This window comes from Sus scrofa, chromosome 13, assembly GCF_000003025.6.
Source record: "Sus scrofa isolate TJ Tabasco breed Duroc chromosome 13, Sscrofa11.1, whole genome shotgun sequence".
Taxonomy (NCBI): Eukaryota; Metazoa; Chordata; class Mammalia; order Artiodactyla; family Suidae; genus Sus; species Sus scrofa.
In genome coordinates, this window is record NC_010455.5 from 126,633,698 (window position 1) to 126,661,679 (window position 27,982).

The following is a 27,982-nucleotide window of genomic DNA, read 5'->3' on the forward strand; positions in this document are numbered from 1 at the left end:
TTCAATTAATTTCTGTTTTGAGATCAAAAGAGATTTAGGAGGGGATTAAACTCATTTGTGAAGAGTTGGAGGCCATTTAATAATAAGTGTTCTGCTGGCTTCAGTTCAGTGGCAACAGCAGACTGTATATCTGTCTCTCTAAGGAGGACCCCATTAGTAGTGAGTGAAAAGAAGTGGAAACCCAAGGGTGAAAATAAGAGAGGGTATGTGTCATATGTGGAAAGACACTGGCAAGCCATGCTATTTCAAAAAAAAGACCTGGGTCCCTGCCTGGCTCTGCCATTCCTGGGTGCATGATTTTAGACAGATCATTAATTAACCTCTCTGGTCCTTTCATGGCTATTGAGAAGGTCAACCAAAGAAAGATCAATGTGTGGACCCACCCTCACCCCCCCTTTTTCTTAATATACTTGATCCAGGAAGGCAAAAGCCAAGAAGCCTGTTGGGCTTCTTTTTTTTAATTTTTTAATTTTTTAAAAATGGTTTTTATTTTTTTCCATTATAGTTGGTTTACAGTGTTCTGTCAATATTCTACTGTATAGCAAAGTGACCCAGTTACACATACATATATACATTCTTTTGTTGGGCATCTTGTCGAAGGTCGGACAACAGTTGATAGATTCTCTTCCCTAACTCCTCAAGGTTGCAGGCAGTTTCTGTGCTTTATCTGTACACATTCATGGTAATGGAGTCCCTACAACTGATTTCAAGTTCAATTCCAGACTTGTGACATCTTGTACCAGACCAATAGAGACAAAATACTCTCAGGTGCCCTGTCACTCAGTGCAATTTTGTCGGACTAATTTCTGTTTCTAGCTTTACGGTTTACCTTGAATTTCTTGAGCTCAGAGAGATAAATTCCAGTGGTTAGAATTTTTATAAATGCAGCTGTAGTAGCCATTAACGGTATGACTGACACTTAAAAAGGCCAGCAAATTAATACCAAGCATAACAGAATATTTGACTGCTTACAACATCCCTGGTGCATTTATACACATTCACACACTGAAACGCACACACACACACAGCAAATATTTATCTCTATTTGTGTCCTTCACATATGTAGCTGCAGGGAGAGAGATGAAGTTTGGGAGGGAACAGAGCCTGTGAAAATAAAGAGAAGAAAAAGAGAGAAGATGGCCTGGGTAATTTCTTTTATTTTTCCATTGACTGGGCTGGAGTGTCTATAATTAGTGCAGACTGGGGTGGGGGAGGGTGGGTGGAAGCTGGCAGATCTGTTTAAAAAATATTTTGAGAGATTCTTGGCGTAAGTGGAACCACAGGGGCCCAGGTGACCAAGGGTGGCACTGAGCTGGGGAGGAGGCCCTGCTCACTGACACTGCCTGAGAGCCAGCACAGCCGTGGAGACAGAGGGTTGGAAACTTTGACAACTTTGGATGGAATGTTGGGTTCTGTCTAGGGCTAGAGCAGCAGCAGTGAGGCTTCTTCTAGTGGGTTCGCAGGTAACTGAAGAGAACCAGCAGAAGAACCCGGAGGAGGAGAGGGAAGGCCAGGGTGGAGGCATCCTGGTCACTGAAGCTAAATGACTATTTCATGGGCCTGGGGTGTAGTCTGTCCAAGGACCTCCAGAACTGCTGGAGCAGGGATCATGAGGCTTAACTTTTCTTATCAGCTTTGCCACTGACTTTGTTGCCTTAGGCACGTCATACATCCTTTCTAGATCTAAGTTTTATGGTCTGGGAGATGAAGATCTGGGATTTGATCTGAAAGATCCTGCTAGGTCTGACATCATTCATCTCTTAAATTTATGGTTCTATTGTCAATTTTTTGTTTGCTTGTTTGCTTTTTAGGGCTGTACCCATGGTATATGGAAGTTCCAAGGCTAGGGGTCGAATTGGAGCCATAGTCACTGGCCTATGCCACAGCCACAGCAACTCAGAATCTGAGTCCGGCTGTGACCTACACCACAGCTCATGGCAACACTGGAGCCTTAACCCACTGAGCAAGGCCAGGGATTGAACCCAAAACCTCCTGGTTACTTGTTGGATTCGTTTCCACTGAGCCACTATGGGAACTCCTCTATTGTCAATAACTCTTTTCCAAGTGTCTCTGTCAAGTGACTATTGACAAATTCTAGACATGGAATCATAAACATGTCATTACCTGAATCTAGTTTCAATGCCTGTTTTTGTCATTCACCATCTGTGTGACTTTGGACAGATTTTTTTTTACCTCTATCACCCTCAGCTTCCTCATCTATATAATGAGGATAGTGACATCTCCTGTCAAGGTCATTAAAGACACACATACAATGCATTGGGCACATAGTAGGTGGTGCTTACTGTTAGTGCATTTTTAATTAGATAGTCTAGTAATAGACATTATCAATCCATTAATAAAAATGTAACTTGATATATAAAGCATACAAAGAGAAATAACCCATACATTTGAGTTTGTGAAGACTTGCTAAATCAAAAAAAATCTTCCCCTGAAGATATGTTCTATCAAAAAATATGGAGATGTGAGAGAGTTTATTGGAGAGAGGATTAAGATGGCGGAATAGAAGGACTGGAGCTCAACTTCTCTCCTAAAAACAACAAAATTCACAACTAAAGACTGACTACACTTCACCAAAATGGACCAGAAACCTTAAACAAGATACCCTACTCCAGAAGAAAAAGAGGAGACCACATCAAGAGGTAGGAGGGGAGATTTCATGATATAAGCAACCCCATTCCTCCTGGGTGGGAAGCTCCACAGACTAAAAACTAACTGGTTCACAGAGACTCACCTACAGGAATGAGAGTTCTGAGCCCCACATCAAATCCTCACGTGTGGGGATCTGGCACTTGGAGAAAGAGCCCCTGGAGCATCTGGCATTGAAGGCCAGTGGGGCTTGTGCGCAGGAGCTCCACAGGACTGGGGGAAACGGAGACCCCATTCTTAAAAGGCGCACATGGACTTTCACATGCATTGGGTCCCAGGGCAGAGCGAGGTCTCCATAGGAATCTAGGTCAAATCTGACTGCAGTTCTTGGAGGACATCCTGGGAAAACAGGGGTGAGTGTGGCTTATTGTGAGGGAAGGACATTGAAAGCAAAGCTCTTGGGAATATTCAGCAGCTGCCTTTCTCTGGAGGTGGCCATTTTGGGAAAATCTGGCCCCAACTGTCAGTCAGCACTGAGAAGCCCCAGGGTAAACAACAATCCAGGTGGGATCACAGCCCCACCCCTCAGTAAACAGGCTACCTAAAGACCCCTCAGGCACACAGATGCCTCTAATCCCATCCAGAGACTAAGCCCCACCCACCAGAGGGATTAGAATCAGCTCCACCTACCAGTGGGCAGGCATCAGCCCCTCCCATCAGGAAGCCTACAGCAAGCCCCCATACTGACCTCAGCCACAAGGGAGGCAGACACCAGAAGTAAGAGAGGCTACAACTCTATTATCTATAAAAAGGTCACCACACCAAAAACCTATAAAAATGAAAAGACAGAGAACTATAACTCAGATGAGGGAGAAAGGAAAAACCCCAGAAAATAAGCTAAGTGATGAGGAGATTCTCAGCCTCTAGGAAAAAGACTTTAGATTGTTGATGCTGAAGATGATGCAAGACATTGGAAATAAACTGCAGGCAAAGATGGATAACTTACAGGAAACACTGACCAAAGAGATGCAAGATATAAAACTTAAACAAGAAGAGATGCAAAATACAATAACTGAAATAAAAAACTCACTAGAAGCAGCTAACAGCAGAATACAGGAGGCAGAAGAACGAATAAGTGAGGTAGAGGACAGATTAGTGGAAATTATGAATGCAGAACAGAAAAGAGAAAAAAGATTGAAAACAAATGAGAGTCTCAGAGAACTCTGGGACAACGTTAAACACTCCAACATCCATATTATAGGGGTGCCAGAAGGAGAAGAGAGAGAGAAGGGGACAGAAAAAATATTCCGAGAGATAAGAGCCGAAAACTTCCCTAAAATGGGAAAGGAACCACTCACTCAAATCCAGGAAGTGCAACAAGTACCATATAAAATAAATCCAAGGAGGAATACACTGAGACACATATTAATCAAACTGACCAAAATTAAAGACAAAGAGAAAATCTTGAAAGCAGCTAGGGAAAAGAAACAAGTAACATACAAGGGAACCCCAATAAGGTTATGGGCAGATTTTTCAGCAGAAACTCTGCAGGCCAGAAGGGAGTGGCATCTTATACTTAACGTGATGAAAGGAAAAAACCTCCAACTAAGATTACCTTACCCAGCAAGGTTCTCACTCAGATTTGAAGGAGAAATCAAAACCTTCACAGATAAGCAAAAGCTTAGTATTCAGCAATACTAAACTAGCCTTACAACAAATACTAAAGGAAGTTCTCTAGGCAGAAAAGACAGCAACAGGAAACAAAAATGCCACAAATGACAAGGCTCACCAGTAAAGGTATATATACAGTAAAGATATGAAATCATCCATGCACAATTATATCACCAAAATCAGAAATCATGAGAAGAGGTGGGTACAAATGCAGGACACTGGAGATGCACTTGCAATTAAGAGAACAACAACTTAAAACAATCTCATATACATATAGTCTCTTATATCAAAACTTCAGAATAACTGCAAACCAAAAATCTACAATTGATACACATACAAGGAATCTCTGGAGAAGAAATGTATCTCATAGTAAATAAGTGCATAATCCACCATGAAGGGGGTCATTTGACATCATTCTGGGAATGCTTTAGTCTTCTTACATCTGATTCTGATTTCCTCTCCATCAAAGAATTTATGATCATTATAATTAAATAATGCAACTGTGCAATTAAATAATACAGTTCTACAATTGTATTATTAATAACCATTTCTCTCCATGGTACAATGTAAGGTCTATAATGTCTTTTTTATCACATCACCTAGAATGGTGTAATGCCTTTATTGAAGAATCAATAAGATGTAACAAATTGTGAGGACATATTTATATAGTTACACTATTTTTTAACCAACTTATGCATTTTATATTTTACTTATTTTCAGAGGATGTATTATTTTTGTTGTTCTTACCAGTTAAGTTATTCTTTTTATTATGCTATATAAAATATTTAATGGTAAAAAAAAATGAGACGTCCTATTAGAATGCACTTTTCTCATTTAAGTTTGCCTCAGAATTCCTCTTAAGTTGTTCTTCCTCACGTGTCTCTCAGCAAGAGTCCCTCATCCCCTTCTCTGACAAGAATCTCAACAAAGTCCTAAAGTCTTCTCCACCTTTACAGCTCTTTTTTTTTTCCCCTCAACTTAATTAAAATAGCATTTGCTTAATTAGGCTAAAGATAACTTCTTTCATTCTTAATCAGCCTCTAGGGAAAGCTTCTCCTTAGCTAAGGCTCCTATCTCTTCCTGTGTGGCTCTCTCAGAAGACCCACCTCTCCTCATTTTTCGTGGGCCTCTGGCTTCTCCCATCTTCCTGGAAGAACGCTGTGATGTCGTCTAAACTGACAGTCACTTTTGTAAAGCTGTTTCTCTGTTATAGTGATAACCTTATCTGATGCCAAGAGAACAGGGTACCTGGTAAATCTACACAGTTGCTGCAAATATGAAGATATAACCCAAATGTTTCAGGAGAGACTTTACATCCTTGGAGAAAGGCAACCATATTTTTCTCACTTCTATCACCTTGTAAATAGTAGCGGCTTAATAAAATTTGTTGAGTAAGACGTAGTACCCACACGCATGTGACCAAGCACAGCTGCAAGTAATTTCTAGAAATTCTGTAAGGACAGTGTTATTCTGCTGTTTAACAAGTGAGGACACATAGATCGAGTGATTTTTATCCCCAATCACATAAATCATTTAGTAGTCAGCCTAGATCCCAAAAAACCAAAAACTAATGAAAAGCAAACAAAACAAGAATCCAGTAGCAGGCTGTCAGCAAGCGGGGCCCTGCTGGAGGAGAAGTGTGCAGGCTCCACCATGCCTGAGGATGGGTAAGTCTGGCAAGGTTGGTTTCAGAGTGAGCTCTTCTCACCATCCAAAGACATACATGGTATCTGGGAACAAAAGGGAAAGATGACTGCTGGTGATGGGGGCATGGTTTGCACGAATATTCTGCATATACTCTGTGTGTGTGAGTGTTTGCGTGTGTATTTACTATGGAGTTTCAGTACCTTGCTGTGGTAGCTCTGCTCCAACTAGAGTTTGTGTCACTGGAGGTGATGGTTGTGGGTGATCCGACTTTGGTTCATCCACTTCCAGACAAGTCCCAATACATAGACCTCTCCCAGTAACGACTCAGAACTATCTTCCTCAGCTTCTTCAAGAGTCGTCTGGAAAAGTGGGTTTAAATACTGGACCAACCAAAGCAAATATTTGCACTGAGCTTACAACCCTCTACTAATTCTTTTGCTCAGTTAACACCATTTTTGCACTTGCTTCTTTCATTTTACTTTATGTTTTCTCTTTATTATGGAAAGCAGTAGAGCAGAACAGTATATGACCTGGCTTGGAACCCTGGCTCTTTCATGTTACATGTTTAGTTACGTTCCGTAAAGCCTCTGTGCCTTCATTTCTTCAACAATAAAATGGGAATGACTATAATCAAGCTAAATTCACTGACTTGCAGGGATTAAGGAAATTACTATATGTAAAGCATCTGAAACTTTGCCTATGAAACAGTGAGTACTGAATGAATGTTAGCTCTTTTTATCATTATTTTTTTTCCCTTTCCATTTGTATTTGTTGAGTTAATCAGCCTTTTTCTGATCCTTTTCTTTTATCTAGTGTTTCAGAAATGGTACATCTAATTTTTATTCTTTGAACAGTTACTTTGTATATGGGACACATGTGTTTCAAAAATCAACTTTATTGAAGCGTCATTTACATTCAGTATAGTATATCCATTTTAGGTGTACAGTATTTTGGTGAATTTTGAATAGCTTATAAGTGCATTGAACCTTTGCCACAATTGAGAAATAGACATTTTTTATCATCCCCAAAATACCTTGTTCCACCTTCTATATAGTACATCTCTCATTCCCTATTCCTTTCCAGCCCCAAGTAACCATTGATATGCTTTCTGTCACTATGGGTTAGATTTGTCTTCTCGAGAGTTAAATATAATGAAATCTTATAGCTTGCAGTCTTTTGTGATAAGTACATCTAAACACACATTGCTATTATTATCTAGTTGTTCAATAGCTCTATTCACCCCTGAATGGGACTAGAACTTAAGTAGTTTTTCTATTCTAGTTTTTCTATTCCTTCTTCCCTCTTTTTCCCCTCCCACTTTCCATTTTGAGATTAGCTAGGATTTTAGTTATAAATATTTTAAAATTATGCATCAGGAGTTATTTAAGCCTAATATAGGCTTCCTACTTCATTTACTCACCACTCTTTCTCATACCTTATATGTTATTTAGCCTTTGATTTATTTTCTTTGTGCTTTACACAATTCTTTCTTTGTCCAAATCCCTCTGCCTCCCCATCTCCAGGGGGAATTTTCTGAATCTGTGCAATCCTAAATATGTCTTTATTTTGTTATTTTACTTCATTGGTAATTTACATACTAAGTACAGGATACTAAGACAATTTTTTTTTTCCTTTAATTTCTCTTAATGCCTTGTTCTGGCCAGTCAGAGCTCAGATTCAGTACTAAAAGACACCAGCACCACTGGGGCTTTGAACTCATTAATTTTTAATTTAGCCAAATCTATTTCTGCTTTTCTGTCCATTGATCATTTTTTCCCCCCAAATCAGAATTTCAAACACCAAGCCCTCTAGCATAGTGCTTCGCTGATGTCAGAGGGCAGACAAATCACCTTTGCATTTTATAAAAAAAGTGTATATATAAACGTTTTGTTTTAGTCATTCTGGGGAGAAGGATGAGATTCTGCATTTTCTTCTCTTTCTTTTTTTTTTTTTTTTGTCTTTTTTTAGGGCTGCACCCGCAGCATATGGAGGTTTCCAGGCTGGGAGTCCAGTCGGAGCTGTAACCACCAGCCTATGCCACAGCCACAGCAGCATGGGATCCGAGCTGCATCTGCGACCTATACCATAGCTCACAGAAATGCCAGATCCTTAACCCACTGGGTGAGGCCAGGGATTAAACCCTCATCCTCATGGATGCTAGTCGGGTTCTATGTGGACCACAATTTGAGGAGCAAGGCTCTAGCTACCCATTATTTTCATGAATGTGATACTCTCCTTAATCCTTCTGAAGGTGTGAATCATTAATCCTGTGTCTTTATATCCTCTATTAAATCTGTTTTTTTTTAAAATTTGTTTCGTGTTCATACTTGTATCTGTTGTTTGTGGCATCTCTCTTCTGCTGTTGTTTTTCTCCAGGTCTTAGTTTTCTCTCTTCCCTTCCCTTCCTTTCTTTTTTTCTTTTATACATCTTTCAAATTTGGTTGTCAGAGTTACCTGTGCTTACCAGCTCCTGTTTGATGGATGAGGAACGGTCTTCTGCTCAAAGGAGTGCACCATGTAGCTTGGATAGCAGGTGTGGGAGGTTCTAAATCCACCCCCGCCAAAGCTAAAGGGGACAGTGACCACTTTAGCATATGAGCAAACCACTGCTACTGACTGTTTAGCACATGCTGGGAATAGGGCTGACTAGCATAGCTAATAATTGAGATGATAGAAAAAACTAAATTAAGTTTTGAGTGTCTAAGACATGAAAGGTACTGAGTACCTAACTCATTTAGTGGATGGAACTTGTCAGGCTTTGAAAATCTAAACCACATTAACCCTTCTTCTTGGTACTTTTAGTCTCTCTAATTTAGACTGAGGAACACAGTTTGTCTTTATTCTCATCATATACTCTTTTCTTTCTTCATTTCTGGGAGTAAATGGAAGGATGTTGAAGACATGGTCTTTTGGATGAAATGGAACAAATACTCCAGAGTAACTGGATAATACCCAAAGCCAAATCCTACATAATGGGAAGGGAATAAGAGAGAGAAAAGGAAGAGAAGAAAGAAGAAATAAAAAGTCGAGGAGAAAGTGTCAGTAAAGAAGAGATGGGGGGAGGGGAAGAGAAGAACAGAGTAAAGGTAAAATTTTCACAAGTGTGGGGAATTTAGCTGCATTTGCTTGGTGTAAGTTTTTGACCTTCTTTAAATGCTTTTGAATCTCTGCAAACAAGAAGATTAATTGAGTAGCCCTTGACATTCAGAGGGAGCTCTGGCTATAGCGACCTTGCAGACATAACCTGGGAGAACAAGGGGAATATTAATTTTGGCTTACAAAAAGGCAGATTTTCATAAGTTTATTGGAGAGATATCTTGTTCTGTGTTGTATGGATTGTTTCTGTGAGCTGAATAAAAAAGAGTATCTTATTTTGTGGGCTTACAGAGATTTTATTAGCAATATTTACCTAGATAGCAAAGAGGAAGCCATTTAAATCTTGGAACCTGACTGATTTGATTTTCAGTTTAATGTGATCTTTTATCACAGGGATTTTCTTGTAGTTTTCAGGATGTGGATGGACAATGGAAGGACAGGTGAAACCATCTGTATTTTGGGCTCAGGCTGCTAATTTCCAATATGTTGCATTCTGGGAATTTGAAGCTCACTCACTTTAAAACATCTCCCATATTTTTAAAAGTATTTGTTTTACAAAGGAAACACAGTCCCAATTTTCTATATCATAATCTATTTCTTTAGAATTTTAAATGTACCATTCTTATGGGAGCTGTTCTAATTGTTTTTCATTAAGATCAAACTGTATTGTTCTTGGTAAAGAAAGTGGCCCCACTGGAAGACATGGTCAAAGTAGCTCTTGGGACACTAGCTTTGTTTAGGGCTACCTTCACTTCTAATTAATTGTTCATTTTTTAGTCTGTCACTTGAATCTCACTCAAAATACAGCCTCTAAACACACTAAGTTCCTACCACAGGCCTAGCTCTAGGCTCCAACCCTGGGACCCAAAGATAATTGCAGCAAGTCCCTGAGTTCTGGGGCCATCAGAGACCTATAGGGAGACAGACTTGGAAACAGAGTACCCTGACACATTACATGTCCCGTAAAAGGGTTATGCAAAGGGTATCACATGACATATGATATGGTGCCTCATGAGAGGGGGCTTTACTTCATCTGAGTAAATGAGAGTCCAGGACAGGTAACCTTCCACCTGGATCACACAGGATGAATAGATGGTTTTCAGCACAATTAGTCCTGCCTTACATGTCCTCAAACACTCCATAACTTCCCCTTGCTTTTTCTATTCACTCCACTACCCCTCAGAATCCTCCACTTTTTAAAAAAGTTTTATTGAAGTATAGTTAATTTACAAGGTCATGGTCATTTCTGCTGTACAACAAAGTGACCCAGTCAGACATCTATGCATTTTCACTCTCCCCCAGATTCTTTTCCCACATCAATTATCACAGAATACTGGACAGAGTTAGAATCCTCCACTTTTAAAGCTTTGTCTATAAACAAACAAACAAAAACTATCTATTGAAAGGGCTCGAGAGTCCCCTTTAAATGGTGTCTGGGAAGTCTTGGGTTGACCAGACTGCTTCAAGTCCATGGGTTTGGGATTTGACTTGCTATTTATCCTGGTGAAATGCTTCCACTTCCTCACTGACTCCTGCTTGCATCTTAAGTTTGCTTCATTTGTTCTGACAAACATGGCTCTGTGAGCTATGGCACCAAAGTTCACCCAGGTATAATTAATTATCTCGGGGTGTCACTTGTCTTGGCAGCCGATCCCAAAAGGGGAAGTGTTTCAAATGTGAGTGTTTTTGAAAATGACGTGTAGGGCTGAAACTCAGTGCGTGTCAGTGCTGATAGGGGCAGTGGGAGAAGTATACAATATCCCTTCTTTAGGGTGATAATTCCCTCATGGTCATCCATCACTGAAGCTTCCTCCTTGCTCTGGTCAAGGTGGGAACCAGGCCCATCCATCCTTTGGAGCATAATGCACAACCTTAGGAGATGATTGACATCAGTTTTACAGGCTGCTTCCCTGTTTCAGGGCATCATATCAGTCTTGTGTCATGTGTATTGATTGTAGCCTTTCTTTTGGAGATTCTGACTCATGGCTAGGGTACCAATGCAGTTCTTTTGGCCCCTCCCCACTAAGCAAGGGAGATGAGAGGGGCTGCATAAAGGTGAAACAGACTTGATCTGCAGTGGCTGCTGTCTCAGTGACTACTTAACAAAACTCTCTCTGCAGCGAAACAGGACACCGTTCACCTTTTGATTGACAGTACAGGAGACACTGCCTGCAGTGGTAGGTTTTGGTCCCAATAACTGGCATGGGGAAGGGGAGAGAAGGGAGTCAGACTACAGCATAGATCGTATGTGGCATATTCAAAGTTGTCTTAGAAATGGCAAGGAGTTACATGGAAAGATGCTCAATAGCATTCATTGTTAGGGAAATGTAAATCAAAAACATAATGAGATATCACCTTGCACCTCTTAGAATGGCTATTATCAAAAAGATAAGAGGCAACAAGTATTGGTGAGTCTGTGGAGAAAAGGCAATCCTTGTGCACTGATGGTGGGAATATAAATTCGTATAGCCATACACAAAACAGTATGGTGGATCCTCAAAAAATTAAAAATAGAACTACCATATGATCCAGCAATTCCACTTCTGGTTAAATATGCAAAGGGAATGAAATCACCCTCTGAAAGAGGTATTTATACTTATATGTTCACTGCAACATTATTCACAATAGCCAAGACATGAAACAACTTAAGTGTCCATAACATATGAATGTATAAGCGAATGTGGTATAGGATTAAATGGAATATTATTCAGCCATAAAAAGAAGGAAAGTCTTCTATTTGCACCAACATGGATCACTTGAGGATATTATGCTAAGTGAAATAAGTCAGACAGGGAAAGACAAATACTGTGTGTTTTCCCTTACATGTGGAATCGAAAAGAAAGTTGAACTCAAAGAAATAGAGAATAGAATTGTGGTCTCCGGGGCCTGAGGTGTGGAATAGGAAATGGGGAGATGTTGGTCAAAGGGTACCAACTTCTAGCTTTAAGAGGAACAAGTTCTGAACAGCTAATGCACAGCATGGTAACGATAAATAACAATACTGTATTACATACTTGAAAATTAAGAGAATAGAAAAACTATTACCACTCATAAACATGGTAATTATCTGAGATGGAGGTGTTAACTAACATTATTCGGGTAATCATTTCACACTACATAGTGCAACAAATTGTGTTGTCCAGCTTACATTTACGTGTGAGAGATGTCAATATTAATAAAGTTGGGTCTCAGTAGCACATCTCTTCCTCACCCTTGCACTCAGACTAGCTCATTAAACATTTATGGAGTGTCCCTTGTGATAGGCACTGTGCTGAGTGTTGAGGATCCAGAGAAAAGAAGACAGACACAGAGTCTTAAAAGAGCCTTGATTACATGGATGAATGCTCTGTATCTCTGTATCTAATGGGTTTTCATCCTTTAACAGTCTCTTGAGGAATTCCCTGGTGACACAGTAGGTTAACGATCTGGTGTCACTGCAGCAGTTCAGGTCACTGTTGTGGCATGGGTTTGATTCCTGGCCTGGGAACTTCCACATGCCATGGGCATGGCCAAAAAATAAATAAACTCTCTTGAATCACTTCCATCTTCTCTATCCCCTCTTGAAACTTCATCATCCTTTAGGCAAAGATCCTCCCTGTACTCTCTAATTAGAAGCAAATCTTTCAAACATTGACACATTTCATTCCCAAATTCAAATAGTCACATTTGTTACATTCACCACTGATCTAATCAGCAAGGTTTTGTGTATGGTGAAGCAGTGAAGTTTATGGTAGTGGATACACGTTTTCCAACATTCTAATTTTTTATCAAAAGCTTGAATGCATGCTTGACAAAAGATATTTATCAATTTTGCCTTTGAAGTGACATCCTCACTTTGTTATTAAGAAAATATCTGCCAAATACATATACAAATAAGTATAATATTTATTTATTTTGCTTTTCTTTTAGGGCTGCACCTGCAGCATATGGAGGTTCCCAGGTTAAGGGTCAAATCAGAGCTGCAGTTGCCAGCCTATACCACAGTCACAGCAACATAGGATCCGAGCCATGTCTGTGACCTACACCACAGCTCACAGCAAGGCCGGATCCTTAACCCACTGAGGGAGGCCAGGGATGGAACCCGCATCCTCATGGATACTAGTTGGGTTCATAACCCACTGATCCACAAAGGAAACTCCCCACCAGTTTAGATGACGGTAGTTTTCAGGTAAACCTGGAAAAATTGGTATAGCTTACATTTCAATTGCATCACCACTTTTCCTTGAGAAAGTCATTATAATTCAGTAGGCAGCAGAGGGGCTTTATGCCCATTTCTCATTTTGCCATGGAATAGAAAGAGATGCGTACTCAATGTTCTAAATAAAATAAATGACTTAAACTGCTTCTTTAAGGGCATTCTTAACTAAAGTTTACTTAAAAAAATTTTTTTTATAGCAGTGAAGAGTACAATTGGACTTGTGTCCCAATTTGGTTTCAATGCCTTGATGTGTGCTAATGCCCCAGAAATTTTTACCCACTGTGGTTTCTGCACCATCAGTTCAAATGTTAACATGGAGAAAATGGCAGATAATATCTTCACATTATGATGAAAACAATCTTGACCTTTTAGAGCCCCTCAAAGAGTCTCAGACATCCCAGGGGTCCTCAGATGATAGTTTGAGAACCACAGCTCTGCAGGGTAGGCTTCTCTATTTCTTCCCCTTTACATATATTCATCTTTTCTTTACTAAGGGTGAAGAGACCCATCTGTGCTCTGTATGTTCTGAAGATTTGAAGAGAGAGATGTTCTCCTTAATTTGACCACTTTCTGTAACTTCATTTTTTCCTAGGTTTATCGTTATATTTTTGGATTCAACAGGAGCCAATAACCTATTCAGAGGACTCCAGAGCTAAAACTGATCAGTCGACTGTGCCTTGAAGCACAAGGCAGAAAGTAAGAAAAGAGAAAGGGGTCAAAGAAAGCACAGAAGAAACAAAGCTTAAAGAGATAGAATATGAGAATGAAAGAGAAGTACTAAGGAGAGAAAGCAAGAAGGGAAATCATGAAGAAAAAGAAGGACAATAAGAGTAAAGAAAGACAAAGGGAAGAGGGCTTCCAGGGGTGGGTGGAGGCATGATGAAATCTAGAAAGTTCCAGATAGGAGATCTGGGTTCAGTAGGACCAATTCTAGCCTTGATCCTTTCAAGAGTCAACATATTTTCTGGGCCTCACCTTTCCTCTTCTGCAAAGTGACAGGGCTAAGGAGGAAAGGAATGGTACTGGAGGCAGACACAAACATCCGCAGATGAGTTCCAGGAGTTCCTGTGCTCCCCAAATAGGGAGTAAAATCTTGTGTGTCCATGCATTATTTTAGGGCAGAGAATGAGTTGTTTTCATCAGTTACTCAAAGTTCCCTTTACCAAATTGGATGAAGAATCACTGACTTGGTTGGTTTACAATCTTTTCTAGCCCTAAAACTTTATGATTCTTGCATACAAGGGGACACCATAAACTGATCCTAAAATTGTTTCCTGGCCTTAGAGGTTCACCATCACTGTCTTCAAACATGAAATCCCTGGCCTCTCTAATGATTTGGTTTTTTTTTGGTTTTTGTTTTTTTAATGTAGAGTTAAAAAAAAAAAAAAAAAAAGGCATCCCTGGGAGTCCTGAACCTTGTCACACTGCAGTGCCCATCAGTGTAGGGAATCAGTGTCTCTGGGTGCCACGGAGCACAGCTGCTGCCCGCGGTGTGCACGCAGACAGAAATGGCTTTCCCCTGCGTGCCAGGGCTGCAGCTCCTCCGGTCTGGTCTCAGCTTGTTGACTTGGTCCCAGGGAAGGAACAAAGCTGGCCAAGTCCAATGAATGGCCGGCAGTGGAAAACCAGTGCTGCTGTCTGCTGGCAGCCAGGGCGGCCGACACCACACGTGGTCAGCCCGCACCCCCCCGCCCCCCAAGCGGCGCTCTCCTTTCCCCGCTATGGCTGGCTTTGGCAGGCGCTGCCAGGCCTGAGAATGCAGGAAGTTTTGGGTCATGGTGACCTCTAGTTGCTGATGCCAGATGAAATATGCCCTGGAGCTTCTCCAGGGTCACATGGTGTGTGGAGCAAGAGAAGGCAGAGCTACTCTTGCGCTGACAGAGTGGATTTTGGCTCCAAAATGGCACCCCTTGGGGAGTAGGAGGGGTTGTGGGTGGGAAGGGGAGGGAGGGTGGGGTGGTGGCGTGACAGTGGGTAAGAGGGGGAACCAGTCTTGCTTTCTTTTAGCCCCTTTTGCCTTCCAGGAAGCCACTTGCTCCTGGAGGTGGAGGCACAGCCCTAATTTTATGGCACAAAAATGTAGGGAAAGATTTCTACGTATTTTTGTTGTTTGTATGACAGTGTGGGTGAGCTTCTGTCTGTGCACATGCTGAGCTTCAGAGCTGGAGAAAAGCTGTGTAATAATGAGTTTGTGGCCCTCAGTAGCTCAGCTGCTCAAGATGGAAGGAGAGTGGATGGTGAGTGGTCAGGGATCTGCTCCCTCTAGTCCAACTGTTTTCAGCCATTACTGGGGAAACAAGGTCTCTGCCATTCCTCCTCTGGAATCTCTCTTCACCTTGTTCTTACATGTTAGGTTATCTAGTCTTGTTTTTCTGAGCCCCAGACTCTTAGAGGAGGCACAGCTGCCCCCAAGTTAGGCCTCTACTGAAGGCCAATGATGGACACCCATCTTTTGTCCCATCTAGGCTCCTGGTACCCAGATACAATCCCCCTGCCTTGACCTGGGTGGAGGGAAGGAGCTTGGCTACTTTTGCTCTCAAGAATCAGGAACAGAGGCCTAAAATGGAAACAGCTGAGAAGAAAGACGCCAAGTCAAAAACAAGATCCAGCTGGAGGAGGTCAGGCCCGATAAGCAGGCTGACCACAGGCTTAAAAAAGAGGTCAGGCCCCAGGAGCTGGGCTGGAGCAGCAGGAAATGTTTTTGCCAAGGGAAGACGATGGCCTGTGAGGTAGGTGGGCTCCACTCTTTCCTCCCACGCCCGACTTCAGTGAGCATAGGGAGGCCTTACTGGTTTTCCCCCTTGTTCTATGGAGATAGGAAGGGTATGTCTGGGGGTCTAGAGGAGAGACATCTTTGGGGAACATGAAACACATCATTTGAAGGCCAGCTCCAATATCCCTTCCTCCAAGAACCCTTGCTGAGTCACTCCCTCTGGTTCTTGGTTCCATGTCATTCTCCCACTATATTGCACCTGATATTTTGTTCATAGTATGCATTTCAAACTGGCACATCAGAAATTATTTGGGAATTTGGGGTTAGTAGATGCAAGCTATTGCATTTGGAGTGAATAAGCAATGAGGTCCTGCTATATAGCACAAAGAACTATATCCACCCCTTGTGATGGAACATGAAGGAAGATAACATGAGAAAAAGAATGTATGTATATGTATAACTGTGTCACTTTGCTGTACAGTAGAAATTGACAGAACATTGTAAATCAACCATAATAATTTTTTTAATTTAAAAAGCTTTTTAAAAATGAAATTATTTGTTAATAGTAGTGACAGCGTATCTCTGTTAGGAAAATTTATTGCTTTTGCAAATATGAACTCATTTGCTCTTTCTCTGTAATGACCCTGAGAAAGAGCTAGAATAGTTTTTGGCTGTCTGCTTTAAATAGAGGCAAAACTAACACAGAAAGCACAGCCCTTGATGCCATCAGATAAGGGCTGGTTATAAGCTTTATCATTGGGTGACTAGCTGAGCTGGGAAACCTGGCTTGATCAGTCCATGCAGCACTGGTGCCACCAAGAGAGATCTGTGCATTCTTAATTTGTTGGTAGAATTGCTGCAGTTTCCACCACAAGCTACTCTTTGGGTAAAAGAAAATCCTGCCCTGCACACGCAGAAAGAGATGATTTTGGAAGCATCGTATTTTCACCAACATGCTCTTTGGAACCCCGAGCAAATACCATGGGTTTCTAGCATCAAAACAAGTTTATTCTAAAGTTTCTTTTGGAAATTTGAAGGCAGTGAGCTCTGCCAGGCTTCACATCACAGCTCTCCTTGGCAACTGTGCCCTTGGGTCATTACTGCTCGCCAGGGCACACCCCTGCATCCCCACCCTGCTTTGATCCCTCCCCCTTTCCCTTCTGCATCTTACCCCTGCCAGTCATTGGCCTTGCTCTCTTGAAGCATGCCTGCCCATGCATATAAACTCATATTTACTGAATTCTTTATCTTCTGCCTCAATTGAAAGCTGGCCTCCCCAGGGGGAACCACTCATCTGGAAGTTCTCTTACCTGAATGTCCAACACATTTTTCTCATCTGAACCTGATATTAGAGCAAGGTGACCTTTTCCGATACCCCACTGCTTTGCTGCTTCCAAATCATTATTCTTCCTCCAATTCTCATTTCTCTCAAAGAAACATTGTCTTTGGCTACACCATCCAAATTCTCCGCATCCCACCCCCACTACTGCCCAGGGCCCTCTTCATCTCTTTCCGCATTCATTGGAAACTCAGGCCACAACTTGCTGTTTTCCCTCCTTCCCTACATCCTGACACTGTACTGGGTGGTTGCTCTCTGGTGGGCTCTTCAATCCCTTGACTTCCCCAAACTTCAGCGTTTCACCCTTTGACCACAAACCTCTACCTTTCCATCTCTCCCACTTCATCTGTCCCCTGAGATCTTGGTGACTCCTTGTGCTATTAATGCTTATCTTCCTTCACCTAACAGTTCTCTGTTTTCTTCTTCATTCGGTCCAGCCTAGCGAGTCATTCGTTTGCTCTATACACCCCTTTTCTTAGCCACTGTGCATTCTGATCATTTCTACTGTTTCCTCTGGTCCTGCACTTAGACAACTGAGCCAAGTAGGGAAAATTTTAAACTGAAACCTCTATAAATTCATGGTTTCAACCTTAGTCTGGCCCTCAGTGACATCTGTAAAGTCTTTTCTCTGTCCAGAATTTGTTCTTGTTGTATTTCCTACAACAGACATTTTAGAATTTTCCAGGGACTCCATCTTTCTATCCCATGGCTCTATCACTGTCAACAAGGTACCGTAACTGAGGTTGATGTTATAGATGAGAATGGTATCTGGGATCATTCCTTATCTTATATACACCTGCCTCTGTAGAATAGATATCTCTTCACCTTTCGGGTCAATTTCCCCTGAGCTCTGGATTCCATCACATACCTCTTCCTTCCTCAAGCCTTTTGCTCTAATAATTCTCTTCTATCCCTTGAATTTTCAGCCTCTTGTCCACTCCTTACCTTTTCCCTTCAGCTTAGAAAATTACCCATCTCTCCTATATTAGCAACCCATGCGTATTAAAAACTACATCCCACTGACATCTCCTTTAGCCAACACTCCTGGTTTCCTTGACCTACAAACCATTGGAGAGGATTCTTGGCTATTATTGACTCTGCATCTTCACCACCCACTCTTTCCTCAACCAGCTGTTGTCTGGCTGCTACTCCACATGTGACCTTGAAGTGAATAAACGAAAGAGATCTGGTTGAGACCTGTATTTGATGCTTTGTATATTTCCTGTCTCTTGAAGTTTGTCTTTTCTTAGCTTCTGGGACAATACCTATTCCCAGTTTTCCTATTTTACCAGTTGTTTCTTTCCTCTTTTTCCTTTTCAAGTTAGTATGAATAATAAAACAATTATAGCCAGTGCTTGTTTGAGTATTCACTATTTGTCATGCTTCCTGGTCAGATTTTTACACACATCCTTTCATTTGATGCATATACCCAGCAGGTAGGTGCTATTATTATTATCATTTTGCAGATGAGGAAACAGGGATAGAGGAATCTGAATGACTTGTTCTTAAAGTCATGCAGCTTAATAAGCAACTGAACTGGGATTTGAACGCAGACATTCTGAAACCTCACATAATTTCACATAACCACAGCCACTACTGTCCCTCCTATAAATGTTTGTTCCTGAGGTTTCAGCCTTAGTCTTCCTCTCTTCTCATCCTACATAGTCTTTCCTAATATACTTGTCACCTGCTCCTGAACTCAGACTCAGTAAGTCTGGGTTCTATAATCCAGCTGGAGTTATTGTAAAACAAAACAAAATAAACCCCCTTGCCCTGGCTGCTTCTTTATCCCAGTTTCTCCAACTGTGAAATGGGTATAATAACAGCACCTGCCTCATCAGGTCGTATGTAGTAAGCAGATGTTTGTAAAAAGCTGATCTACCTTCACAGCCATTTAATGACTTTCCTTCTACAGCTCACCTTGAATGTCCCACAGGTATTTCACATTTGACATGTCCCAAACTGAAACTCAGCAGGCCCCAATTTTTCAACATTGGTGACGGTCCACTTTTATCTACCCAGTTGCCCTAGGAGTAACCTTTTTTCTCCTTCTCTTGATCTTGCTTACAACCTATCTCCAGGTTAATCCTGTTGATTCTGATGCTTCAGTTGACTTCATTGCCTACATTCGGGGCTTTATCACTTCACATGTGAACAACTGTAATGTTTTCCTGCCTAGAATTCCTGTGTCTACTTTGTATAGTCCTGAGAATTTATTTTAAAAAAAGAGCTATGGCAGAAGTTTGCGAATGTGGTTTTAAAAAATAAGTCCTCAATATTATCTATATATTTTAAGTACTCGTGGTAATTTTGTCCTTTAAAAGCACAAATGGATTCACATATACTTAAACACATTACAAAAAAATGAAAAAAAGGAATTAAATGATATCTGATTGACAATTTTAGGCAGAGGATTTCTGCCTAAAATTCTTTCATGGCTCCCCAAAACTTTAAGGATAAAGTTTAAATTTCTTAGTATATTAGGTCTTTTTAAATGTACTCTTTCTTTTCTTTTTTTCTTATTTTTGCTAATCTCCTAATTTTTTTGTTTTTCTCCCAATAATAGAGAACTCTTGGCAATCCCTCAAGTATCAAGGGCTCTCAAAACTTATTGTATTTGTTTTTTAATTTTTATCTTTTTTACCTTTTGGGCCACACCCATGCATCTGGAGGTTCTTAGGCTTGGGGTCTAATCAGAGCTACAGCTGCCTGCCTATGCCCCAGGCACAGCAACGCCAGATCTGAGCTGCATCTGCGACCTACACCACAGCTCACAGCAATGCCAGATCCTTAACCCACTGAGCAAGGCCAGGGATCGAACCTGCAATCTCATGGTTCCTAGTCGGATTCATTCCTGCTGTGCCACAATGGGAACTCCAGATTATTGTGTTTGTAAATGCTGCTCTTCCCTACCCATCCCTTCTTGCTCTGGCTAACTCTCCTTTGTATTTTGTTGAAAGACTTGGCTCAAGTGTTATCTCCTACAGAAATGTTTTTTTCCTAATGCTCATGGCATGGTTTGGTTCTTCCTCTGAGTTTCTACAGCACCTGGTACATACTTCTGCCATTCAATTAACATTGAACATTGTGGTTCTGAACTTCACTTTGTCCCAAACACCTAGGTCTAAGGTTGACTCACTATGGCCCATGTGCCAAATCTGGCCTCTCACTTGTTTTTGTAAACAAAGGATTTTTTGGGGGAACATAGTTATGATCATTCATGTAATATTCTCCATCACTGCTTTTTCACTATAGGAGCAGAACTGAATAGTTGTGACAGAGTCTATTATTGTCCACAAAACCAAAATATTTATTATTTGGTCTTTTATAGAAAATGTTTGCAGACTCCTGACCTTGCATCAGTAACTGCATCACTATAGCCGGATTTTAGTCAGAGATGCCCATGCCTGGAGGGAGGAAGTAGATCAAGATCTTGCAGATGATAAGTGGCAAAGGAAAGGGGTAGCTGGGTGATTCAGATACACACCATAAGGGACCATGTCTCCACCCTACTCCACTGGCAATGTTGTAATGATCCATGTCCACATATGTGTTCTTGTGAAACACCTCTTAAGAGTGTCGTAGGGCAGGGACTCTGTGTTTTTCATCTTTGTGTCTTCCATGCCTAGCACAGTAACAAGTTGTTAGAAGTTTTAAAAAAAGGCAAGCTTAAGCAGAAAGACTTTTTGAAGGATGCTGGGATGCTGTACTCTTGGGAACACAGGAAGAGGTGAATACCTAAAGAAAAGCACACCACGGAGCAGAAAAATGACTGCCATTAGGATCTGGTCTTTGTCTCATTTCTCTGCTGTTTTGCGCTATGTCAGCTTCATTTTTCCCTTTCACTATGGAATTCCTCCAGCTGGCAAGAGTCATGGTCCAGCAACTTAATATTTCATTTTATAGTTTTTAGCCAATGACCAGACCTTATTTTGGTGTTCTCTTAGTCCCAAATCTCAAAGTACTAAGTCAGTTGACCATCCTTTGTAGTCAGGGAATAGGGGTTAGGTGAGAAAATGGGGTTTTTAGTGATACATTTAGATAAACTGGAGAAAGGGGAAGATCCAAAAATACAAGTGGTATTATTTAGAAGAAGTAGTGCTGGACAGATAAAGCAATAGGTACTTCCTATAGGAATTCCTGGCAGGTGCCTCCTATAGTGACATTTGATAGATAACCCCACCGATAGTAGCACATAAAAGGTGCTTAACTAATATATGTTGACTCAACAAATGAATGACTAAATAGAATGAATAAAGGAGTTATCCTCTTCTTCCACTGTTAGATGAGAACAACATTTATCTTAGAGGCTTGGGTTGAGAATAATAGCACTTAGGTAATACTTGGCAAATAATAGACACTCAGTAAATGCTCTCTAACTCTAATCCCTCACTGGGGTGGATTTGGGAAGGAGACTTAGGGACAATTTATAATAGCAGGTCACCTTTTATAATTTCATCAGCATGATGACCTGATAAAATCTCTATCTGTCTCGATGTTCCATCTCGTCTCCTAATCATACTTAAGTCAAGATGGATAAAACCAGGACTTGCCCTTGGCTCAGGCTGAGTTGCCAGATTCCTTAAGAAAAATTCTAGGTCATCAGAGAACAAAGCCCTCATTTGCAGCAATAAAGGGCTATATTCATAGGTTCAGAAGACTTACAGAAACACAAGTTTGAGAATTCCTGACCAACCGGATCAGGTTTATTTTTTCATGAGTAAATCTCTTGCTTATCTGTTCACCAAACCAGCTTACACAACATACACCCAGACTGTTCATTCTTGCAATTTCCTGACTGTACCTTCTTTCTCAGGTCACATGTGCTCTTTATCTCTTATTAAATTGCCTTCTTGTGCCCAATAACCTTCATGTACATAGCTCTTCAACCTTCAGTATCTGCTCTGGCTCCATTAACTTTCCTGACCCATGCCCATCCACATCCAGAAATTATAAAACAAACTTTTTCCCAGACCTGGTACATAACATTTCTGCTCAAGCCAGGTACCTGGGGCTTTCACCTCCTATCCCAATTTCCATTACTAAACTGTTTCTTCTAAACCCATACTAAGTAATGCTAAATAAGACTGCTGATTTAATGAAAACTTTTCTGTGCTGATAGTTTGTTGGAACCGTTTATAGTTTGCAAAGCTCTCTACAGCTCTCCAATGGCAGTGGTATGAAGATTATCTCCTGATCACAGTGCCAGTCTCTGATCACTGCTCCAGTCTCTTAAATGATTAAGAGTTTTGGAAAAATACAAAGAAAAAGTTTTTGGAGATGAAACTTCTCTTTTACTGAAAACAGTTTCTTAAATATTTCTGTCAAGGAGACTTTTTTTCAATGGCATCTCTCCGTTCTGGCAGACACTTTGGAGTGTTTACTACATTGCCTACTACATTGGTCTTTAAAGATACCTGAATCTTCTCTAAGTGTCCCCAAGTGGTGGTCTAATCTGTACTTACATTTATGATTTATTTGTGACTTCTAGAGGAATATCTGTTTCTTCCCTTTGCAAAATCAATCATCTCCACTCTAACCCCTTATGTATCGAGGAATGTTTTGCTCTCTTGCACATTTCAGCTGTGAAATCTTCTCATATCCATTAAAGAGAGTAGTCGATGTCTCCTCTTTTCCACATGACAACTTGTGTAGGTATGTGGGATCATGACTCTGTCTCATTCATGTTCTCTTTTCCAGTAGCACCAGCTTTAGGATCTTCAGCTGCTGCTCATATATTATAGTTTTGGCCATTAGCTTTCCTTGGGATGGATTTAGGTCTATCAATTTTCCTTTTAAAATTCTTAATTTTAACAGGTTGACTTTCTCTTTGAGGCCTATAGAAGAGAGGATATCTTTAATGTCCTTCAAGTATAATAAAACCTAAATATAGAGGGATTAGAATTTGCTTTGGAAATACAGGCATTCTAAATTAGAAACTTTTGTTGAAGAAAGGAAGTTTAGCCTAAAGTCATTAGTGTGTCAATATTCATAATTGTTCTAGTCTGTTCTCCAAAATAGTATGAGATCATCATTGTGGTAGCACAAACACAAAAACCATCAATGGTGACCCTGGACTTCTGCTAGTGCCTTGAGTATTTCCAGTTTTTTTTTTTTTTTTCTTAAACCTCTAGGGCATTGGATGTGTTTTTTTCTATTACCTGGGATACTACCTGCAACCTATTCTCAAAATTTTGCCTGCCAACCCCTCATGCTTCAAGTCTCTGAGGAACTTTCCTTTGATTCCTTTACCTGACTCACCCCCAGTCCTCATCTAAATCATATCACCCATCATGATGTATTTTCCAACCTGCCTTCAACTTTTCCTTATGGCAAACATCACAATTTTAAATATGTTTGTTTGTGTGATTATTCAGCACCTGTCTTCTCCACTATACTATAAACTCCAGAAAAGTCACAATTCTGTCTGCTTTACTTACTATGAAATTCTGCGCACCTGGCAGAGAGCCTGGTTTATGTTGAGAATTCATGTTTGCTGGATGAATGAATGAATGAATAAATGATTCTGGTAGCATGCTATTTTCTGTCTTCCTTGCTTACCTGTGTAGAGGACCTTGGTGGGTCTGAAGGGTTTTCATGTTCCAGTCATTTTAGGAAAAGAAGGGTGATTATTACTGCCCGCACTTCCAGCTGATGAAACTGAGGTCCAGAAAAAGGAACTGACTAACACAAGCTCACTTAGCTGGTGGCATGTGGAGATGCTAACTAGTCTAGTGGTCTTTCTTTTCCTATTTAATTAAAATTTTTTGATTAATGTTTTTGTTCTTTTAAGATTTTTTCCTTATTTTTTTGCTAGTGTTCTATTAGTAATTAAAAAAATAGTTTCTTTTGGAAATAATTTAAATGCCCATAGTGTGTGTGTGTGTGTGTGTGTGTGTGTGTGTGTATGTGTGTGTGTGTGTATTAAAAAACAGTATTTGCTGAAAAAAAACAGTATTTTCTTCCTGGAAAGATCTAGGTAGACTATAATCTCCTGATTTTTTTCTAGTAGATTTATTTATTTTTTTTTTTTAGAGCAGTTTTAAGTTCACAGCAAAATTGAGCAAAAGGTACAGGGCTTTTTCCATTTGCCCTCACTGCCCCATGACTTTTATGACTTGATTTCTTCATGTGACCTGTGGAGAAGAATATGAGGGATTTCACTGACTTAATCCTATTTATTTGGGGTTCACAGAACTTCACACAGGCTGTATGTAATATATATTGATTAAAGGAAGTACTGTCTCCCTCTGAACACATTTAATGTATTTTCTTGGGAGAGCAGTTGGTCAAAATGAAAATATTAGTTTTTATCAAAGCAGCGGCTTCAAAAATTAGCCAAAACTCCCCCTAACCCACACACCAAAGCAAACAAACAAAAAACCCAACAAAATCCAACAACATAGTTCCTGCTGTGGTGCAGCAGGTTGGTTTGCTGCTGAGGCATGGATTTGATTCCTGGTCTGGTGCAGTGGGTTAAGTGGAGTAGGTTGCATCTGCAGCAGGGGGAACTTCCATATACTGTGGGTGTAGCCAAAAATTAAAAAAAAAATACTCTTTAACATACTTTCTGTTTCATAATATGTCTATAACATATTACACTTTTTTTTCTATTGATTTACTTCACCTTTGCAATAACATGGAGGCTGGAAGCAATGCAACATCATTCCTTTGTAGAAATGTCATACGTTAGCCTTTTTCCCCTCACCAAGTTATACTACTCTTTCATTATTTCAAATTAGTGAGGTATATTTTTTATTTTCCTGCATTCAGAAAACCATAGAATCTCAGAACAGTGATATAACACAAACTTACTTCAAATGAAGAATTATGTATATCCCTACAAGCATTTTTCTGAATTGATTATTATTTTCTTAAATTCCCTAATCTGTACACTATCTTTTATAGCTCAGGGTATATAATTCATGAATATATCATTTTCAGTTCTGTGTGGAATCAGCCAGGCTTTGATTCATGAGGGAAGAGAAGTTTCTCGTCATGTAGTATTTTTTCACCCCTCTTTGAAAAAAGGCAATTTCAGAGGATCGTAAGGCTTTATGATGGCAGGAGACTTTAGAAGTCATTTAGACCAACTGCCTTTGAATCTCCTCCACACTGTATCCTCCAAAGTCGTCTCTTGCCTGCTGGGTACTTTGTGTGACGGGGAAGTCACCACCTTACTTCTACCACATACACCAGGAGTAAAACCGGTTAGTTGCCTACCCAACTAAGTGTGGTCCCTCTAACCCACTAGCCAGTGGCTGGCTTCTGAAACATGTGGGGCTTCATTATGTCTGAGCAGCAGCTTCCCTGAATCCCTGACATCTGGAGAGCCTGCTCTCCACTTGGAGACACTGTGCGATTGTTTAGCCTGTCTGGTAGCAAGGCAGGCTGACTTCATCTGGGGCTGCAGGCAGGAAGAAGCTGACAGAGGCTTTTAGAATATGGAGATTCCTGGCTAGCTGCTTGCCAGAAAAAAAGAATGTTTTAAGTGAGTTTAGGTTTCCAGATGTCCCCCTCAAAAGTACATGATTGCCATTGGGGAGGATTAAAAAAGGAGAATATGTAAGATGTGAATTAATTAGTCTTTTTCACTGATTATTTTTCACTTAACGTTTGGCAGCAGAGTGTTCATAAATTTTATTTTGTAGAATCTGGTTTTCTTTTTCTTTTTTTTTTGCTTCAAAATAACTGTCCAGAATGCTGATAGACCCACAACTTTTCTTAGTAAGATTTTATGCACATTCTTTTTCACTTGCTGGTTCACATGTTATTCCTTACATTTAAAAATCATTCTGTGTCTGCCTTCTGTAGAATAACATAATTTTATAACATAATAATGTAATTTTAACCATGTCAAATCAAAACCCAACATTTATGATACCTTGTGAAATGATGTAGTTGGCTCAGGTTATTTCCATCTTCCAGTAAAGGAGACTGCAGTAAACGTAGCACCTTAAAATTTTTTTTTATCCAAGTGAGGTGCAGTAATATTTTAAGATATCAACCTGTTTTATTTCTACCAGTGTTTCTCTCCTCCCTCTCTCTGCACCCCTGTAGTTAACTCAGTACTTGATTGCCTCAGGGAAGGCAGGAAAAGGGCTGAACTCAGAAATAGCCTACTTGTCTTTCTGACATTTGTCATGGAAAAGCCTAAGCCCTCAGGGAACCTTGAGAGTTTTGTGGAGAAGGTAAAAAGGTAGGTATTTAGGGATATAGATAAAGTATTTGGCCAGAAGCAGGTAGAGGAGAGAGCAGAATATTCCTCTGGGCACTTTGTAAAGGTGTGAGGGTGTGTGGGTTATGAGAGGAGGTGGAGAGAAAGAGAGAGAGAGAGAAGGAGGGAGAGTGGGAGAGAGAGAAAGAGAGAGAGAAAGAGGGAGGGAGAGGGAGAGAGATAAAGGGAGAAAGTGAGGGAGAAAGAGAAAAAGAGAGGGAGAAAGAGGGAGAGGGATAGAGAGAAAGAGGGAGAGATTGAGAGAGAGAGAGAGAAGTAATGAGTCAGAGAGTTCTGTAGTCCAGAGAGAAGGATGTTGGCCCCTACTTCCCAGCAGTGCTGATAGAGCAGTAACCAGATCCTAAAGAGGAAATGGCTGCCTCTTGCCTGGAATACAATGTGAAAATTGATATGCAGCAGACTTGTAAGAAAAATTCCCTTTCCCAAGGAGTGACAGGAAAGCAATAAAGTTACCAGAGCTAATGAGCCATGTATGGTGGGACAGTGAATGCAGCAACTTGAGTGGATTTAAGACTACCACTCTATTGTAATTGCTCTCTCACCTTGCTACTGCATATGGAATCCCAACTATGGCATAAACTTGGGAGAGACAAGGATACTGGGGCAAATCTAAGGAGGAATTGCCAATGTTTGTCTACCAACTGAGCAGAATAGAAACTCAGGATAAACACCTTACACTGAATGACAGAAAGTGAATGTTTATAGTACATCTAAGTGAATGGACTGAGACGTAGACTTGCTGTACAGTCAAGGACATTTTTTTCTCAATTAAAAAAATAAGATAAAAAGTACAAATAGTAGAATTCATCCCTTTCATACACAGTTCTCCAACTCTTGGCAAACATTTAGTCTTGTCAGCACCACTACAGTCATGATATAGAACAGTTCTCTCATTACCCTGAGTTCCAGTGTTTCTTTGTAGTCAGTCTCTCTACCCTGACAACCATTCATCTGTTTTTCTCCTTACAGTTCTGGCTTTTTAAGAATGTCATATAGGAGTTCCCGTCGTGGTGCAGTGGTTAACGAATCCGACTAGGAACCATGAGGTTTCAAGTTCCATCCCTGCCCTTGTTCAGTGGGTTGAGGATCTGTCGTTGCCGTGAGCTGTGGTGTATGTCGCAGATCCTGCGTTGCTGTGGCTCTGGTGTAGGCTGGCAGCTACAGCTCCATTAGACCCCCAGCCTGGGAACCTCCATATGCTGTGGGAGCGGCCCAAGAAATGGCAAAAAGACCAAAAAAAAAAAAAAAAAAGATGTCATATAAAAGGAATTAAAACTATTGAAATCTTTTGAGTCTAACTTCTAGTCTTCTAACACGTTTGAGATTCATCTGTTGTTGTACGTATGGGATTGTTTGTTCCTTTTTTATTACTGAATAATATTTGATTGTATGGATGTACGATGGTTGTTTCCGGTTGTTGCTGACTGTAAATAAAGCTGTATAAGCATTTACATACAGGTTTTGTATGGACAT

General features: G+C 40.5%; 1 protein-coding gene across 4 annotated transcripts in view; it reads left to right on the forward strand.

Moving 5' to 3' along the window:
- The window catches only part of TPRG1 (tumor protein p63 regulated 1), a 330,716-nt gene that overhangs the window by 103,737 nt on the left and 198,997 nt on the right, over positions 1-27,982 (forward strand). Inside the window, exons 1-2 of one of the 4 annotated variants that reach the window (XM_013982278.2) lie at positions 15,192-15,456; positions 15,685-15,948. The exons of 2 other annotated variants lie outside the window; for them this stretch is intronic. In XM_013982278.2, the coding sequence (XP_013837732.1) occupies positions 15,937-15,948 (12 nt within the window). In that variant the 5' untranslated portion in view covers positions 15,192-15,456; positions 15,685-15,936. Of the gene's footprint in view, positions 1-15,191; positions 15,457-15,684; positions 15,949-27,982 lie in introns of those variants that run through there. One more of the 4 variants, XM_013982279.2, reaches the window with a different exon arrangement.